Below are 16,785 nucleotides of genomic sequence, written 5' to 3' on the forward strand. Positions count from 1 at the left end.
ATTAAAAGTGTGATTTTGCAGCCCGCAGGGTACAAGACTGGATCTCTATAAACGGCAAGGAAGGAAAATCACTTCTCAGGGGCAAAGCTGTCATTTCTGTAGGATGCATCTTCTGTACGTGTTGATCTAAAATAAGAAATGATGGTCTATATGTTACAACCATAATGAGCCCCTGTGAGACCGAATGAACTGTGCAACTGTCCTAATGTATATTGACAGCATAATCTGAGGGATTACGGTGGAACTGTAGCCTTGCTAAAATTTATTGGATAAATAATAGAGAGAGATTTTTTAAAAGGATTATTGGATACAGCATTACTCTTCAGCCCAAGAGTGATCTTTCCTGGTTATCCAAAACACTCACAAGAGAATCAAGAGCTTGCTTGGAATATTCTGACAATTGATAGAACATCCTTGTTTTAAGTAATGTAGAAGTGTGTTGCCGTCTGGAATAGTAATAGCAGCTTAGGAGGACATGGTGTGTATTATTGAAGTGACATATTCACATACACATATGAGGAGGTGAATGGGAATAAAGCCTTTAATGACATTTGAAGCCTATTTGGTGGTTTTGTTTGTTTTGTTTTGAAAGAAGACATTGAAACAGGATTATGTTCTGCTATGTCTTGAAAAGAAGAGGTGCTGGTAGCTTCAATTAGCCCAAGAGTTCTCTCAGGCCAGTGAGGGTTCTGTCAGGAGTGATTAGTGTGTGCATTCCCTGGCCTGAGTTTCCTCACTTCTGGCTTCTCCCTGGACCCACAGCTCTTTCTTATATGGCCCGAGGAAAGAGAAGATCAAGGCTGTGTACACACTTCCGTCACTGGTTTGGGAAGTGCTGTGCAACCAGGTCCTGCTATCCAAACGCTCATTATACAAAAAATTCACCTATCCAAATACGAGGAATTTGTACCCAAACCTCACTAGACACACCGCAGATTCAGATATCCAAACAGCTGGACCTGCAAGTAATTTCGTTGTCCCCGAGAGGGGGCAATGACAATAAAGATATTATTATTATTATTATTATTATTATTATTATTATTATTATTATTATATAGGACAGTAAACAAATAAGCCGCCTTAAACAAGCCTTGCTTTTTTGCTTTGCAGATCTGTGGCAGCCCAGATCTGTGGGCATATAAGAGAGCATATTTTCCCCATCCTTGTTTGCCTTTTGCAAGGTTTTAAAGGGTGGTCCTGGTGTTTTATTCCTTATCTTGGAGTCCAAATCCCGTAGTCGGGAACGCAATAGAATTTTCCTCATGGGAATCAATGGAAACCGCAGACTTGCTCTGCAAACACTCACAACACTATTCCCTGAGAACACATTGTGTTTGTCTGGCAGGAGCTGCCTTTACAAATCCCGTGAGCCAGAATCTGGATCTATCCTGTCTCTCCTTATGAAAAGCAGCCTCAATCCAAAGTAAGAAGAATGGCTTAGCTGCACGGTAAGCAGGTACTGTGTACACAGCCTAAGTATGGGATAAATAGAAGTTGCATATTGATTACAAGAAGGGACCTATTAGGAAAGAAGAGGTCTGCTTGTTTTGGTTTGGCTGTTAAGGACAGGCCATAATAATCTCGGTCACCTCAAGTGTTGGCTGCTGATACCTGCAACAGGCCTGTGTCTCTCTCAGAGTGAGGCGTCAATCACGCTGGACAAGCAATCAATTGTCAAGTCCTATCCATTTTGGAATGTTGAGGCTTTTAAGCACACAGTACATCACATCAATGGCTTAAGTTTTGTTTTTTGTTTTTTTTAATTTCATGTCAGCAAACATTGGAAATAATAGAAAAATGAACTGTGCAGAGTTTCAGAAAAGAATCACGAGTTCCCCTCCCCACCAATAATTCCTCTTACAGTAAAATGATAATTCAAGGGGTAGGGGAGGAAAAACTATTATTTTCAGTGGCTAAGCAGTTTTATAATTCTATGACCATTCATCACAGTTAAGTGTACTAAATAATGAGCAAGGAGGGAAAGAAACAGGCAACAAAAGAGAGAGAGAGATGAATAATATTACTTACAACAGCATTATCAATACATACTTTAAAAAAACCTACCCCTGATGCATAATTGTATCACTTCAAAGGCTAATACAGAATTTTATTATATTTGCAAACTTAACTTTAATCATCAGAAAGTCCGGGGGGGGGGGATTGACCTTGTAAGCGGTCTATGAGAATTTAACGAAATTGATAAAATCTACATAATGGAATAACTATACACTCCAGTATAAATTTAAATTTGAGGAGAATATGAATGTAAACACTCATTAATATACAACATGCCCAGACATATACTGACCTTCTCTCTTCAGAACTGTTGCTTTCGCTGCTAATTGTGCTTTGCTGCCCACAGAGGCAGCTATCCAACAGGTGCTGCTTCTGTTCCAGGGATGCTTGCAAGGAAAGGATTCCAGCTCAAGCACCACTGAAATGAGTGGAGACTATGCCTCATCATCATTGCAAGTGGGATGTGCCCAGAGACACACACCAAAAAAAGCTGCATTTTTTTCAGGGAGTAGCCGAAGGGGACTCAGGGTATTCTAGGGCATTGCACAAGATGGCTCGGTTTTGACAAGCTAAAAACACAGACTACAGCTAATTGAAACTCATAAAAACAGGGACACTTGATTTTGTTTTGTTTTTACCTTGGTTCATGTTTTAAAAATGTCCCAGGAGGATTAAACTTTGCCATTTTAAAACGGAAACTTCCAAAATTAGTAAAGCCTTTTTCACTCGTCTATACTGCAAGGACATCAGGTTATTTAAAAGCAATGCTAGGATCATATCTGGTACACAACATGCAGTGTGTGTGAGAATCTAAACGAAACCAAAGAGTTAAATGACAACATATTTTAGCTGGGCCGTAAATAGTAACAAAACTGCTGGCTAGGATGGCGATTTGAGGATAGTTCCCTCCTCTTTCCCTCAAAAAAGTTGTAAAATTCTTGCTACCATTTTTACCCAACTTCAAGATGCACGCAACAGCCAAAGTCATTTCTGGAACTCAAGCGAGCCTTATATTTTCTTGTTTTTTTCTTCTCAAACGGCATCTGTTCCCTAGCCTACCAATGCCACATGACAAACTACTTCAATTTAATCAAAGGGGAGCTTCTCACATGGGATTAAGCTTCTGAGAAAAATAGCAATCCCTGCCAGGAGGCCACTGCAAACACCATGCATGGGACTTGAAGCAACTCATCTATCAGAACGTTCGAACACGGCATTGGCTGGCATTGGAACAGAGATCATTCTGTTTGGAATTCCTGGTACATCTTTGCAGTGGGCCACTTGGGGCTGTGGAACAGGAGGGCAGAATTATCACCTCCAGGATTGAGGATGGGCGCCATCGGTTCTCTGGTCCTACCTGACTTTTCTGGGAGCTGCGTGGAGGAGACCACTGACTTCCTGGGGGGTATTGCAAGGCAGGTTGCCAGACAAGGCGCCGACTAGTAGACTAGATGGCAGAGCCTGACCTTCTTCTCCACCTTCCCTCCATGTGTATACTGACTGCATGGAGTGGAAGAGCAGTTAAAACAGCCAGTCACCTTGCCCCTCAATCTGTCTTCAGCAGAATGTATGAAATACACAGGCGGCTTCTATCCACACGATCAAAGAGCCTGGCTGTGCAATGTCCCTACTCACACTGAAGACTCCATAGATCTGTGCATGGGCGGAAGCCCTTTTGCACACATTCTGCCAACCCCTGGAAAACAGGGATGGGGAGGAGCTGCATGAAGGTCAGGGATTGGGGCCAAGGGCCACAATTCCCTCCCTCTCCTCAACACACAGATGCGTTTCAAAGGGGGGAAACTGCAAAAACAACAGCAACACAAAACAAAATAAATCCCTGCAATATGTACGAGGGCAACCCTTATGGCTGCTTTGCCAGTTGTAGCTGCTGCTGAGCATATGATTGTACAACATTTCCCTAAGCTGTGTTTAGTTCAACATACAATGTCTCTTGCAAATATCTCGTCTTCCCTTGGCTCTAAATTAAAGAACTTCGATCGCATTGTGTCAGACCAGTTAGGATACAACATTCAAATAAACAAGGCATCCTGATGGATAAGCAGAGCAGTTTGGGGAGAAAAATGTACTGGCATGTTACACAACTATACTTAAAAATTAAATAGAACAAACGTAAAATTATGGCGCATGTGTACATTTGTTAAGATTTCTAAAACTAAGAGTCTTTTTTTTTAAAAAAAAAAAAGTACCACTTTTTGTCGTAGCGATGCCGTCGTTGCACAATAACTTACACTTAGAAGGAAACGAAAACTTTCCATCTTCCACAAAATATATATAATTATAACATCCACACTGATAGTTTAAGAAAACAAAAATTAAGCAAATATTACATGTAATGTAGCAATCTTTGTGGACCTTTCTAAATCAGAACGTGGTGCCTCGGAACGTGAACGCTTGAACTGAAAGGTTAAGCTTTTCCATATAGGAGACAAGACTATGAAACAAAGAAAACAAGCGAAAGTTGTTAATATTTCCCCCGTTTCATACAGTTGCAGGTGATATTCAATTAATGGTGGGGAGGGGAATTCAGTGTCGTGTTTTACTGTAGGCAGGTTTACAATAAGATAATCGTGAAGAGGCAAAGACATGATTTCTCTTCCTGGGAGAGGGATCAAGCCAAAACCCGATCTTTTTCTGATAACGTTTGGTAGGTTTGCTGAAGGGAGCAGCGAAACAGGCTTGTACTCTTGAGTTAAACCACATGATCAGCAGGTCCACTGTCATGACTGTACCACTTCAGCTGCAGAGGAGAGGTTACTCGACATAAATGCTCCCTAGAGACACAATCTTAACATGTTCTGGCCTCACTCTCTGGCATGAAATTTCTCTACGTGGAAGAGTTTTCAAATCTCTCCCAACCAGCAATCTCAAATGTCCAGCAACATATACATCACATGATCATACCTTTCAGCTCTCTGACATTATGGATTTGAGGCAGACCATTCAAACCAACCTGGCTATTATATCCTTTGCTAATTTAATATAAAACATTTACATAGATTTTCTTAAAAAATATAAAATTGCACACTGCCTAGTGCTGCGGCTGGATTTTTAAAAAAGGACAGGCCAGGGTTGTTGTTTTTGAAAATAAATAAATTACTAGGTGGAAATCCAAACCCAAAACACGCCTATTATTCTTCGCCACGTCTCTTGGAAGCTGCTACTTTCTACAACCTTGCCTGGCAGGGAATAGACTCAATTCAACAAGGATAGGTGAGGATTTAAAGAAGGGGAAGAAATGGTTCCCAGAGATCGTAATCTAGATCAGATAGCTCAGGCACAAGGAGGTGTCACTTAGGAGTAAAGGAAAGAGGCCAAGATTTTGTCATTTGCACGCTAGTATTTTTCAATTTCCCTGTTCCTCAGTAGACTAGCTGGCGTTATTTTTCAAAAAGCTTTATTGTTTCTTTAGCTCTCTATGATTTTTGGTGTCATCTATGTATTCTCCTCTTGTTTTGAACCCTGGATAAGAAAACAAGCAACATTATATATCTCGGCTTCTCCAACATTTCATCATCAGGCAGCTGCTATGAAACAAGTCTTGTTTAAAAGGTGCTTCCAAGTGGCTACAATTAGTCTTGATCTTGGCTGTTCAGGATCCGCTATGCTAGGGACCGGGGAACCTGTTGCATGTCACATTTGGCAGGACTACAGTTCTCATCAGCCCTAGCCAGCAAGGTCAGGCATGATGGGAGCGAAGGTCCAACACTATCTGAAGCACCACAAGGTTCTTCATCCCTGCAATCAGGGCAAAATGGGCAGGTGGTTGGGCTATTATTTTCAATGAAATTTGTCTACCAGCCAATTGCAATTCCCTTGTGGTTTCAGCCACTGAAAATTATGATAAAGTGCAGTTCTGCCTTCTCATGCATAGTAGAAGTCCCCAGTTATTATTACTGTTATATTGTTATTATTATTATTTTAAAAAGCTTCAGAGCCCCCTAAGTACACCACAATGGTTAAAATGCTTACACTGCCTAATGCATGTCGTAAGGAATAAGCCACCTCTTGTGCTTTAACTGCATATATTTTTAATTATCAAAACAGAAGGGACAGACCCTTCCAAAAATAAGGCATTTACATTACCTCAGGAAACAAGGGTTATTACTAGACCTGTTCCCCCATATATTTGCAGTGGCGTTTGGTGTACCAAACAGAACGTGTCTTAGGACAGCAAGCTTTGATCGGCAGGTTAGTTCGTAGGCAGGGTGTGTGTGTGTGTGTGAACTTTAGAAGGCAGAGGCAAATTTTAAAATCAGCGTGGCTGCCAGCGAAGGGCGCACATGTACATTTGCAGCTGCTACCGTAAAAAAGGGCATGGCAAGAGAAAAATATTAAAGATAGCTCTTTTTCCGTCCGACGAGCGGTAGGTTTATTAAACTGCAAATTAGTCCCCCTCTTCGCCCTCAGCGTCTCAAAAAGCTGTGCATATTGAGGTTGCAACTTTATTTGAAATTGATTTCTACATTAAGGGTACTGTGGCAATGAAGTCAACTAAAAACACACGCACATAAATTAACCCCTGGACATCCCTGATTAAAATTATTTAATTTTGCATCGTTATTACAGCTAATGAAAATATTTAAGAACGCTACATCCTACATCTTTCAGCTGAAGGGCTCCTTTGGTACCCACGCCGCCTCCATACTGCCGAGTTCAGAAGTCTAAGGAGGAGGAACCTCCAAGCCTCTGTTCCTCAAGCCAGCTCCATCCCAGCTCCTAGGAAGTGGAATTGCCACAACGGCCTTTGCCACACAGCTGGGCTCCGCGTGTTGGAAGGAACTAAGCAACAGCAGCTTAAAGGAGCTCTTGGGGTGGGAGAAAGGGGACAGGGTGTGTATGTGTGTGTCCCCTCTGTTCAAACACACATTTTAAAGGACTGAAGCTCTCTATCCTAATTTGCACCACAATGTCGTGGCCGAGCAAGCCATTTGCCAAGCGCAGCGACTGTGCTGCCTCTGTTCACTTCGATGGGGAGCCAAGTCCCTTTCTTAAGACGACAGAAGTATCAAACAGATGCAGGAAAACCCCAGAGTGAATGGCAAAGGCTGCTGCTTTTGCCCGAACCCCTTAAGACGGTCAAAGGAACTCAGCTGTGTCAGCATTCGCTGGGAGGTTATAATGAAAGTACATGGGTGTTTGGGTGCATATACATCGATTGACCAACAGATTGTTCCAAAGCAGGTTATAGGCTGCACATTCCCTTTTGCACTAAGTAAGAAGGTCCATTACGACAATAATAATGACGATAATAGAAATCACAACTAAGAACGGAGTTTTCTTTAAAAATAAAAAGGAGCAGAATACAGGTTCTGCATGTGCTAGGAGGCGGCGGGTGGTCTACCGCTTGCAGCCCTGAAATCCTACCTACTTGCCATGTCCCCTGACTTCAGAGAAGCCACCAGGCCAACCTAGCACATGCTCAATACATGTTTTTGATGGAGAATTCATTCATATATATATATGTATATAATTATTTTTTTAAAAAAAGAAAAAGATTTTAAAATGTCACTGTAAGAATAATGATTACACCATAAAGTAAGCTGAAACCACACAAGGCCGTACAGAAATACATACTACTAGGGAGCAAGTTTTAGAAACACCCCTGGTTTGAGGGGTCAACCTCTGAGCGTGGGGAGGAGCAGGAGGGGGAGGAGAGCTGGCTGGTAAGAGGTTTTTGCATGCCGGCACGTAGATGGCTCAAGGAGAAGCTAATGCTTTGAAGTTGGGTGTTGTTGAAGGGCAGAGAGCTTGTCCCAGGAACTGCAGAAAAGCAAATGGAGGCAGTATGGAGGAATGAGGAGGAAATTAAGGCAAATGTAGCACAGGAACAGAAGTGTTTTTGCCTTGGTTTGTGATTTGTTCTCTTCTTCTTCTTCTTCTTCTTCTCTCTCTCTCTTTTTGGTAATAGCTGCTTGTCCACGGAGATATGATGGCTGTCTTGAGGTTTTGCTAATACCTGATATCATGGATAACCAACAGTAGTCAAAACATCAACATTGTTCTAGGCTACCTGAGTTTCTCATGATGCGGATGTATATCTGACATCCAAAACAGAAGTTGCCTGGAGGAGAAAAGAGAAGGGAGACACAACATTAAAATTGGACAACTCATACAGAGGTCAGATTTCCAAGCCTCGTATCCTGTCCCCAAGGAATCAAAGGTAGCAGGCACCAAAATGAGGGGGGGGCCACAAAATGAGGGGGGTGGGTGGCTGACGTGAGAGCAAGGAGCTGGCAGTTCCCGTCTGCTCTGAGACGTCATTCACGGATTTCTCAGTCAATATTCATAAACAAACAGAAAGCTGAAACGTCAAGCTGCATTGCCACTCTTGTCAATGGCACGGCTTTCAGCAGAACATAAGAAGGGAGGGAGATGAGGCAGGAATGTCATCCTCAAAACCCCCTGGGCCCTAGATTTATAAATGTCTATTATGTCTCATGCACAACACTCGAGATATTCCATAATAGAGTCAAAACAAATATAAAAGCCGCACGCACATCAAGCTCACAAAGCAATGAAGCAGGGTAGGGGGAGAGAAACGATATGAAAAAGTCGAGTGCCATCCGAACTCGTTAGAAAGGGAAGGTTTAGAAATTGGGCCTGACACATCAGAGAAACAGAAGTGTTTGGGTGCACTTTCCCAGGAAATCAACATTCCATGGAGGGAACTCAGGAGCGAGGCTCCCCCCTCCTGGGAGGCAGAGTCATATGGAGACATGCTCCCTCTGTGACATGTGGGTCCTAGGCCACCAAAGGTCTTGGAATGTCAAAACCAGAACTTGAATTTCGCTTGGAAATAAATCGCATGCTCATGCAGCTGCCACCATGGCAGGCGAATGAGTCTTGGTTCCCCCTGCTTCTATCCCAAAGCAGGCTGCAGTGGGAACTCCCAAAGGGGCCTTCAGGGAAGCCCAATGCAAAGCACATTGCCCAAGAAACAAAGGTATCTCCCCAACGAGGAAGGCACCTCACTCACACAAGCCGCCATAAGATCTGCCATCATTTGAACAACGTCAAGAATAAACGAATTGATTTTCACTGTTTCTGTCAATAGCAACAACCAGACTTTGGGAACTGACTGCTTTTAACCAAAGGGTTGGTGCTGCGCTGTTTTTGCCATAATTATTTGCATGTTTTAAACAGATTCTATGTGTGTGTATAGTTTTAATTCTATTAATGTTCAATTGTTTCTTAATGATTGTTTCTTCTATGTTTTTAGCGATTCTTCTTTTTATCTGTAAGCTGCGAAGAAGAAGAAGAAGAGGAGGAGGAAGACGAAGAAGAAGAAGAAGAAGAAGAGGAGGAGGAGGAGGAGGAGGAAGAGTTGCTTGGGCAATCCAGTCAGAAGGGCAGGGTATAAATATCATCCTCACATGTGAGGAGACGCACTACCCCAAGGGCCTCCACCAGCCACTTTCTTGTCACAGATTTTACAGAAAACTCAACAAAATTTTGACGCGGAGTCACAAAGAAAGTTCTTGGTGGACAGTGTGTTTAAATCAGACCTGAGAAAGACAGTGATCTTCCATGTACATGCTAGACACCCCCAGGTTAGCCACACACAATCGTTGGAGGCTGCCAACTTTCTGTTTTAATCTGTCCCTGTTATAAAGTTTTATTGTTGCCAAGATAATTTAACTTGTACTTTCATTTTTTTTCCCCTTTTCAAATGCAACCCAATTTGCGGAATAGCGGTTGGAGAGCAGGCTTTAATTCTGCCAGCTCTGTGATTGACAAAAGGTAGCATTAAAGTCTACAAAATAAAATATAAATAAATAAGATACACGTCAAACCCAGAACGACCTTTCTTTCTTTCTTTCTTTTTGCCATGCTCTGTGCATCCTGTGCTAAAAAGTTGCCACAGAGCAAACTTTTGCTTCGTTCTGCTGGCCTCGAGGCTCTCCTTGGCTCCAGTGAATATCTGACGTTCTCCAAACATGTCAAAACCACAGGCAGTTAGCTGATAATATATGACTGGCCAGCTTCCAAATGACACCGCTAAGTAATAATGTTAGCAAAACACCATCCGAAAAGGAGCCGCTTCTGCCAAGGAACTGATTGTCAAGTTTTGGGGAACTAAATCAAGATTGAACTCAAGTTATATCCCTCCTACCTCATCTTCTTCTTCGGAAACTTTAATGGTATTATCTGGTGACTTTACGGGTTTCTGCGTACTAGTTCCGTTCGTCTCTTCTTTGCCATGCTCTGCTTCCCACTCCTGTAGGACTTCGTCTATGTTAAAACGCCGCCGGTAATTTACAAAAAAGTTCTTCACCTGCACCACAGACTTGTTTCCAATCACATCAGAGATTGCCTGAAAATCTCGACCGTATTTCCTGATGGCTAGAGAAAAGGAGAAGAGGTGTTAAGGTTATTGTCAGCGCAATAATGGAGGCCTTTGAAGTTTTAATAAATTATTATTATTGCTACAGGGAACAAGGCAGAGGGCCTTCTCGGTAGTGGCGCCCTCCCACCAGATGTCAAAGAGATAAACAACTACCTGACATTTAGAAGACGTCTGAAGGCAGCCCTGTTCAGGGAAGTTTTTAATGTGTGACATTTTAATGTATTTTTAATCTTTGTTGGAAGCCACCCAGGGTGGCTGGGGAAACCCAGCCAGATGGGCAGGGTAGAAATAATAAATGTATTATTGTTATTGTTATTATTATTATAGACATGTGATGCTTGAATTTGTATTGTTGGGAACACTGTGTCCTACGTATCATTATGTTTCTATCCTTCCTATCATCCTCTACATTCACCCCCATTTCATCCTCTCCACTGGCTCAAGATCACCCAAATCCAGTATGGTGGGGGGGGGTGGACTGTGTGCTGGGATTCCTGCACTGCAGGGGGTTGGACTAAATGATCCTTAGGGATCCCCTGCCACCTCTACAACTCTGTGATTTTATTATCTTTGAAGAGGATCCTGCCCATGGTCACACCAGGGGGCTAAGCCCAAGGGACGGTGGCCTTCTGAATAGTAGAATACTCTGTTTAAAACCGATGTAAAAAATATTTCATAGCAAACACTGGAAATATCATAAGGTCAAGCAGGACCCTCCTTATGGAACTCTCTGCAACTGGATCTGCATCTTTGAGCTTTCAATTCCGCAAACAACTTAAGGTGCAACTTTTCACCCAGGCTTTTGAGCCCTCTTGATATACATTTTCTGGGTCTCTGTATCTTTTTGACTATAGGATTTTTATGTGAAGCTGTTTGAAATTTACACCATGGTTTGCAGGTCATTTCTTTTTCAGTGCGTTTCTGTGTTCTTGTATCTATATGACAATTTGTGAACAGCTCTGAGATTTCTTAATGAAGGGTGGGCATATAAACGAAACGATAAACACAAAATAAAATTTTGAAATTGTTCCTGGCTCGACAATACTTAGGGCTGCATTGCATGATAGGCGCTACTAGGTATGAATGGAACAAATAAAATTCATCACCATTGTTAGGCAACAGCCCACAAAACTTTAAAAGTCGGAAAAAAGATTTAAGAAATGCAACCAGGACTGCATGCACTCTATATTTTATATACAGTGCTGCCTCGCAAGACGAACGCCTCGCAAGACGGAAAACCCGCTAGACGAAAGGGTTTTCCGTTTCGGAGGCGCTTCGCAAAACGAATTTCCCTATGGGCTTGCTTCGCAAGATGAAAATGTCTTGCGAGTTCCTGCGGGTTTTTTCCCCTTTTCCCCCCCTATTCCTAAGCTGTTAAGCCGCTTATCAGCTGATCTGCTGATAAGCCGCTTAACAGCTGATCGCTAAAAGCCGCTAAACCGCTAATAGCACTAATCCGCTAAGCTGTCAATGGGCTTGCTTCGCAAGACGAAAAAACCGCTATACGAAGAGCCTCATGGAACGGATTAATTTCGTCTTGCAAGGCACCACTGTGTGTGTATATATATATATATATAAAACTGCACAAAGAAAAGCAGATCTATGCAAGCTGCATGATTTTTGTTTTATCTCCAATCCCTTTTTGTTTCACTTTTCTATGCTAGCTAATAAGAACTTGTAAAATATCAGTCAAACTTTACTGAAAACGGAAGTAAACAGACCCAAAGCACCACAACCTATACTTGTTCTCTCTGTTCACCACTGTTGTGGGAGGCGGGTTACGCTGTGGTCTAAGAAAGTAACTTTTCTGCAGGGATGTTCTGCTTGAGAAATGCCTTCCCATTAGAAGTGTGCTTGGCCCCAACACTTTCATCCAGTGTTCAAAACGCCCATCATTCTAGGTGCATTCTGCGACGGGGAATTTCATCAACCCAAGCAGTTTCTGAGCTCTCAGCGCAGTACCGCGCCTAAGATTTCAGATTAAAGCTGCAGAGTGGAAGGAAAGGAGGACCTTTTTCTACCTCCCCACTTCCAGCTACTCTCTGAAAACTGGAGAAGAGACCCTCTTAAGAATATTAGGAGGGTGGGCAGGAGAAGAACTAGACCATGTGAAAAATTAACGTAATACTTCAGCTGCAGTTCATTCCTTTTCAGCTTTGTATTCTTTGTTATTAAAAAAGTGTGCCTGGACATTCCGTTGTTGCGCCCACAACCTAGGTTTAAGGTGCCATTTAGCTCCTAGCTAAAAGTCCTTTGAGTAAATGTTCATAATCAATAGTGCTACAAATGTATAGGCCTCTTTTTTTCGCTAGCAAACTCCACCTGTGACTTGCGAAACTGCATTGGGCATGACTACCTGGGTGGAGCCAGAGCTGAGCTATCACAGAGCAACCTCAACCGTAAATTGCAAACCAGACACCCTCCAAACTACTGTGATGGTTTAAGGTAAGTAATAATAATAATAATAATATTAATAATAATAATAATAATAATAATAATTTGATTCATATACTGCCCTTTATCGAAAGATCCCAGCATACAACATTAAACATTTTGCAGGGCATCATAAGAAAAACATAAAAGCACAGTAATAGATAGCATAATAGTAAAAACAATCATAATAACTGTCAGTCCCCAACACCTTTAACAGGCCACAGGTTACCTAATGACCAAAGGCCTGGATAAAGAGGAATGTTTTTGCCTAGAGCCCAAAGACACGCAATGATGACACCAGGAGCCTCTTGATAATATTAAGTAGGAAAGTAGATAAATTCTCTCTGATTTCCTTTTTCTTTTAAAAAATGTTTTTATTAACAAAGGTTTTAGTTAACAAGGGTACACACAACGGCTCTGTTTTCGATGCATAGAGTCCTTTCTACAGGTCGGTTGCATTCAATGTGAGACACTGCTATATACAAAATACTACTCCAAGACCCTAGAAAAATCCCTCAATGCAATCCCAGTCCAATTGGAGCATGATATAGGTTACGAAATAAACCCCACCCAATGGTCTAAACCACCCTTTAAGCCCATCTCAGCCAAAAGAAGGGAACTCACTTTGAAACTAATTTATAGAAGCTGGCACTGATTCACCCAAAACCTCACCTAAATGTTGGAGAAGTTGCACCACTACAGGATAAATTCTTTGTTATCAATGTGGAAGTTCCACATCACCAAGAAATAGGGTGCCCACTATATATGGCAAACTAGAACTCCCATCCTTCCTGATCTTTGATCCTGATGGCTTGGGCTGATGGGAGTTTGGAGTCTCCAGCACATCTGGAGGGCTCCACGTTGACTACCCCGGGGACAGAGAGCCACCCTCCAACGCACAGAAATAGGTTTCTGGCACTATACCTTGTACAGCAAGAAGCTGCTCGTCGGTGGTCCAGCGCGCGTTGCATTTCAGCGTAACCTAAGTGTCACGAGAAAGAAAAGGAATCATTTACTTAGGTAACAGATCTGCTTTCAAACCCCAAGCCTGACAGGTGTACACAAATGAAAAAGTTGAACAAATTGCTTGAGCTGCAAGAGGAAAACAGTCATTTGTTAAACAAAGTCCCCATTATTCCTCTGAGCGGTAAGAAAGAAAGAAAGAATATATTTAGTCAAACGACAGAAGCAATTCATTATCTGAATTAACTGCTGACTGACAGCAGGGAAGGAGGAGGGGGTGAAGTGGGCAGGTGATCTAAGCTCAGGGAATCTCTCCCAGCCCAACCCGGAGATTCCAGGCACTGAACCTGGGACCTTCTCCATGCAAGGTCGATGCTCTGCCATTGAGCGATGGGGGCCATCCCCAACAAGTTATCTTCAAACACCACCCCAAGAGAGTTTCACGCACCAAGCTTCATGTTAAAACTAGGCTTCTATGAAATTTTATTTATAGCCCTCCTTTCCACCAAGGAGCTTAAGATGGCAGACGTGATTCAACCCTGCCTTTCATCCTCACAAGAACCCTGTGAAGTGGTTCAGCCAAGAGCTTGTGACTGGTCCATGGTGACTCACTTGAGCTTCAATGTCAGGCTCTCAGTTATGCCTGCTAGCCTGGCTCCACTCCCTGACCTCACATTTCATTTCATTTCACTTTTAATTTGTATACCACCTTTGTGTATGTTACTATACACAAGGCGGTATACAGCAATGAAATGTGCAACAAAGAACACATGCATTTTAATAATCTGATCCACTACAGAAAGTAATAATAAAACGGAACTTTGAAATGGAAAGACTTGTATCAAACCAAGTAATATTCAGCGATCTATTAGAATATAATAGTAGACAATAAAATCAACTCTCAAAACATTAACGGGTAGTAATTAAACAGAAGTTCACTCTTAACAATTGCAATAAATAATTTTTAAAAAATTCCTTCCAGTAGCACCTTAGAGACCAACTAAGTTTGTTACTGGTATGAGCTTTCGTGTGCATGCACACTTCTTCAGATATACAGTGCATGCACACAAAAGCTCATACTAATAACAAACTTAGTTGGTCTCTAAGGTGCTACCGGAAGGAATTTTTTTTATTTTGTTTCGACTACGGCAGACCAACACGGCTACCTACCTACCTGTAAATAACTACTAAGCTATGATGAATCAAAATAACTGCAAGTCACAACGTATAAAATACCACAATGCATACAAAACCATGTAGAAGGATCAGATTCAGAAACAAAGCCACACAACCTATAAAATCATTAAAAAAAACCACAACAACCCTGAACTCCTCGTCTCATATGAGAAAGTCTAGAGGGGGAGCTGGCTATACTCACGGGGGGCTTCTCCATTCAATCTGGCGCCAGGATCGTGACATGGTTTGATCCCAACGTGTTTGAACAAACCATAGTTTAAGCTAAGCATAGTTCACGGGAATGTAAGATGAGTCTGTTGGATCAAAGCCAGTGGGCCATCTAGTTCTTACAATGACTAACCAGCGATGCCTGGGCTAAAGCCTGCAAGGGGAACCTGAGATGAACAGCCTGCAATTCCCAGCAAGTGGTGCTCAGAGTCCAGACATAGACCAGAACTCTGGTTACGCAGAAGTGCACATAGATGCTCCTAATCTCTTCTGCATGGCTGCACCGGGAGGAGGAGTGAGAAGGGAGAGCATGTGAGCCCCAAGGCTTATTCCCGCATTGCTAAAAAGGTACAGAACCTATTTTTTTTCCTATGGAAGCCCTGCATTCTCTCTCCTGTTAGCTTGCAGGGCGGGAGTAGGTAAGACCAGAGCCAAGATGAGTGTGGCAATTTCCTCTAATAAATATATAATATTTGTATGCAATTTTTTTTGTTGTTGTTGTTGTTGCCGACTTGCGTTCCAAAGTTTGGAGGTAAATTTGAAAGGAAACCTGTGTTTCAATCTGCCTGCTGGTTCAGGAAGTGTGAATTTGGTAAAGACACATCAAAATGAGAACTCATATGAATTTATCCCCAGTCAGTGCACATGAAACCAACAGACTTTCAGCATAACTGCCATCTCACCCACCCCCCTCCTTGGGTTCAAATTCCACTAGGACATAAAGTTACCTCTGGCAGCCGATATTGTTCAACTCCTCCTTCAAGTTTCTCTTTCAGAGCGCTGTTTGTTTGCTTGATATTCTGAATCTGAAAAGAAAAGCTTCGTCTGTCAATAGAGATAACAGAAGAAAACGCCACTTCCTTCAGACTGGGTGGGGTGGAGAAACCCCTGCCAAGCTCTGATCTGCAATTTTCTGAAACACTTTCTCCTTTCTCTAAAACTTCCTACCTCTCTCTCTTTTTTTTTCTGGTCAGCGCTGCTTTGAGGACTGCAGCTTCGCTTCAGAGCCAAAGGACTCCAGGGAAGAAATGAGGACTTTTAACTAATTTAAGAGGCAAGCTTGCACAAGATCTAAAAGAAAAATACCCTTTTCCAGGGCTTCTTTACACACGCACAAAATCTAAGGGAATTGTTAAGTTTCAGAGGCGCAGGTCAAGAGGATCTCGGAGACGGTTCGCAGGCCACGGGTCTCAGTAGGAAATAACTGGGAAAGTACGCCTGGCCTTTGAATTACAGAGAGCGTTTGCCCTCAAAGACCTTTTACGCCGAGAGGCAGCTGGTAACAGTTTAATGCTCACATTTAAAAGCAGACAGTACTTACCTATCCCGCCCTTAAAAAAACCCAACAATAACACAGCAAGAGAAAACAACTTGGCTTTTTAAAAACTAAAAACAACAACAACCACCACCAGATTATAGAACACAGAAGCCTTGCCTTGGAGCTCTACTGAGACTGTCAGTTTCAGTAGACTGTAGGGAAACATTAAAGAGATCCTGGAATCAGATACCAGAAGGAAATCATACAGAAACACCCAGGCCTCGCTTTTGCTTCTCCCCATCTATCTATCCAGCTACCACCCCAAAGAATCTAGCAATTC

General features: G+C 42.3%; 1 protein-coding gene across 2 annotated transcripts in view; it reads right to left on the minus strand.

Moving 5' to 3' along the window:
* Positions 1 to 1,741: 1,741 nt before the first annotated feature.
* The window catches only part of RCOR1 (REST corepressor 1), a 149,110-nt gene continuing 134,066 nt past the window's right edge, over positions 1,742 to 16,785 (minus strand). For both annotated transcript variants that reach the window (XM_081863225.1, XM_081863224.1), the window contains exons 9-12: positions 15,916 to 15,993; positions 13,745 to 13,802; positions 10,154 to 10,383; positions 1,742 to 8,101 (exon numbers count right to left, since the gene is read on the minus strand). In XM_081863225.1, coding sequence (XP_081719351.1) covers positions 8,060 to 8,101; positions 10,154 to 10,383; positions 13,745 to 13,802; positions 15,916 to 15,993 — 408 coding nt within the window. In that variant the 3' untranslated portion in view covers positions 1,742 to 8,059. The remainder of the gene's footprint in view (positions 8,102 to 10,153; positions 10,384 to 13,744; positions 13,803 to 15,915; positions 15,994 to 16,785) is intronic.

This window comes from Podarcis erhardii, assembly GCF_964252035.2.
Source record: "Podarcis erhardii genome assembly, chromosome: 1".
Lineage (NCBI taxonomy): Eukaryota > Metazoa > Chordata > Lepidosauria > Squamata > Lacertidae > Podarcis > Podarcis erhardii.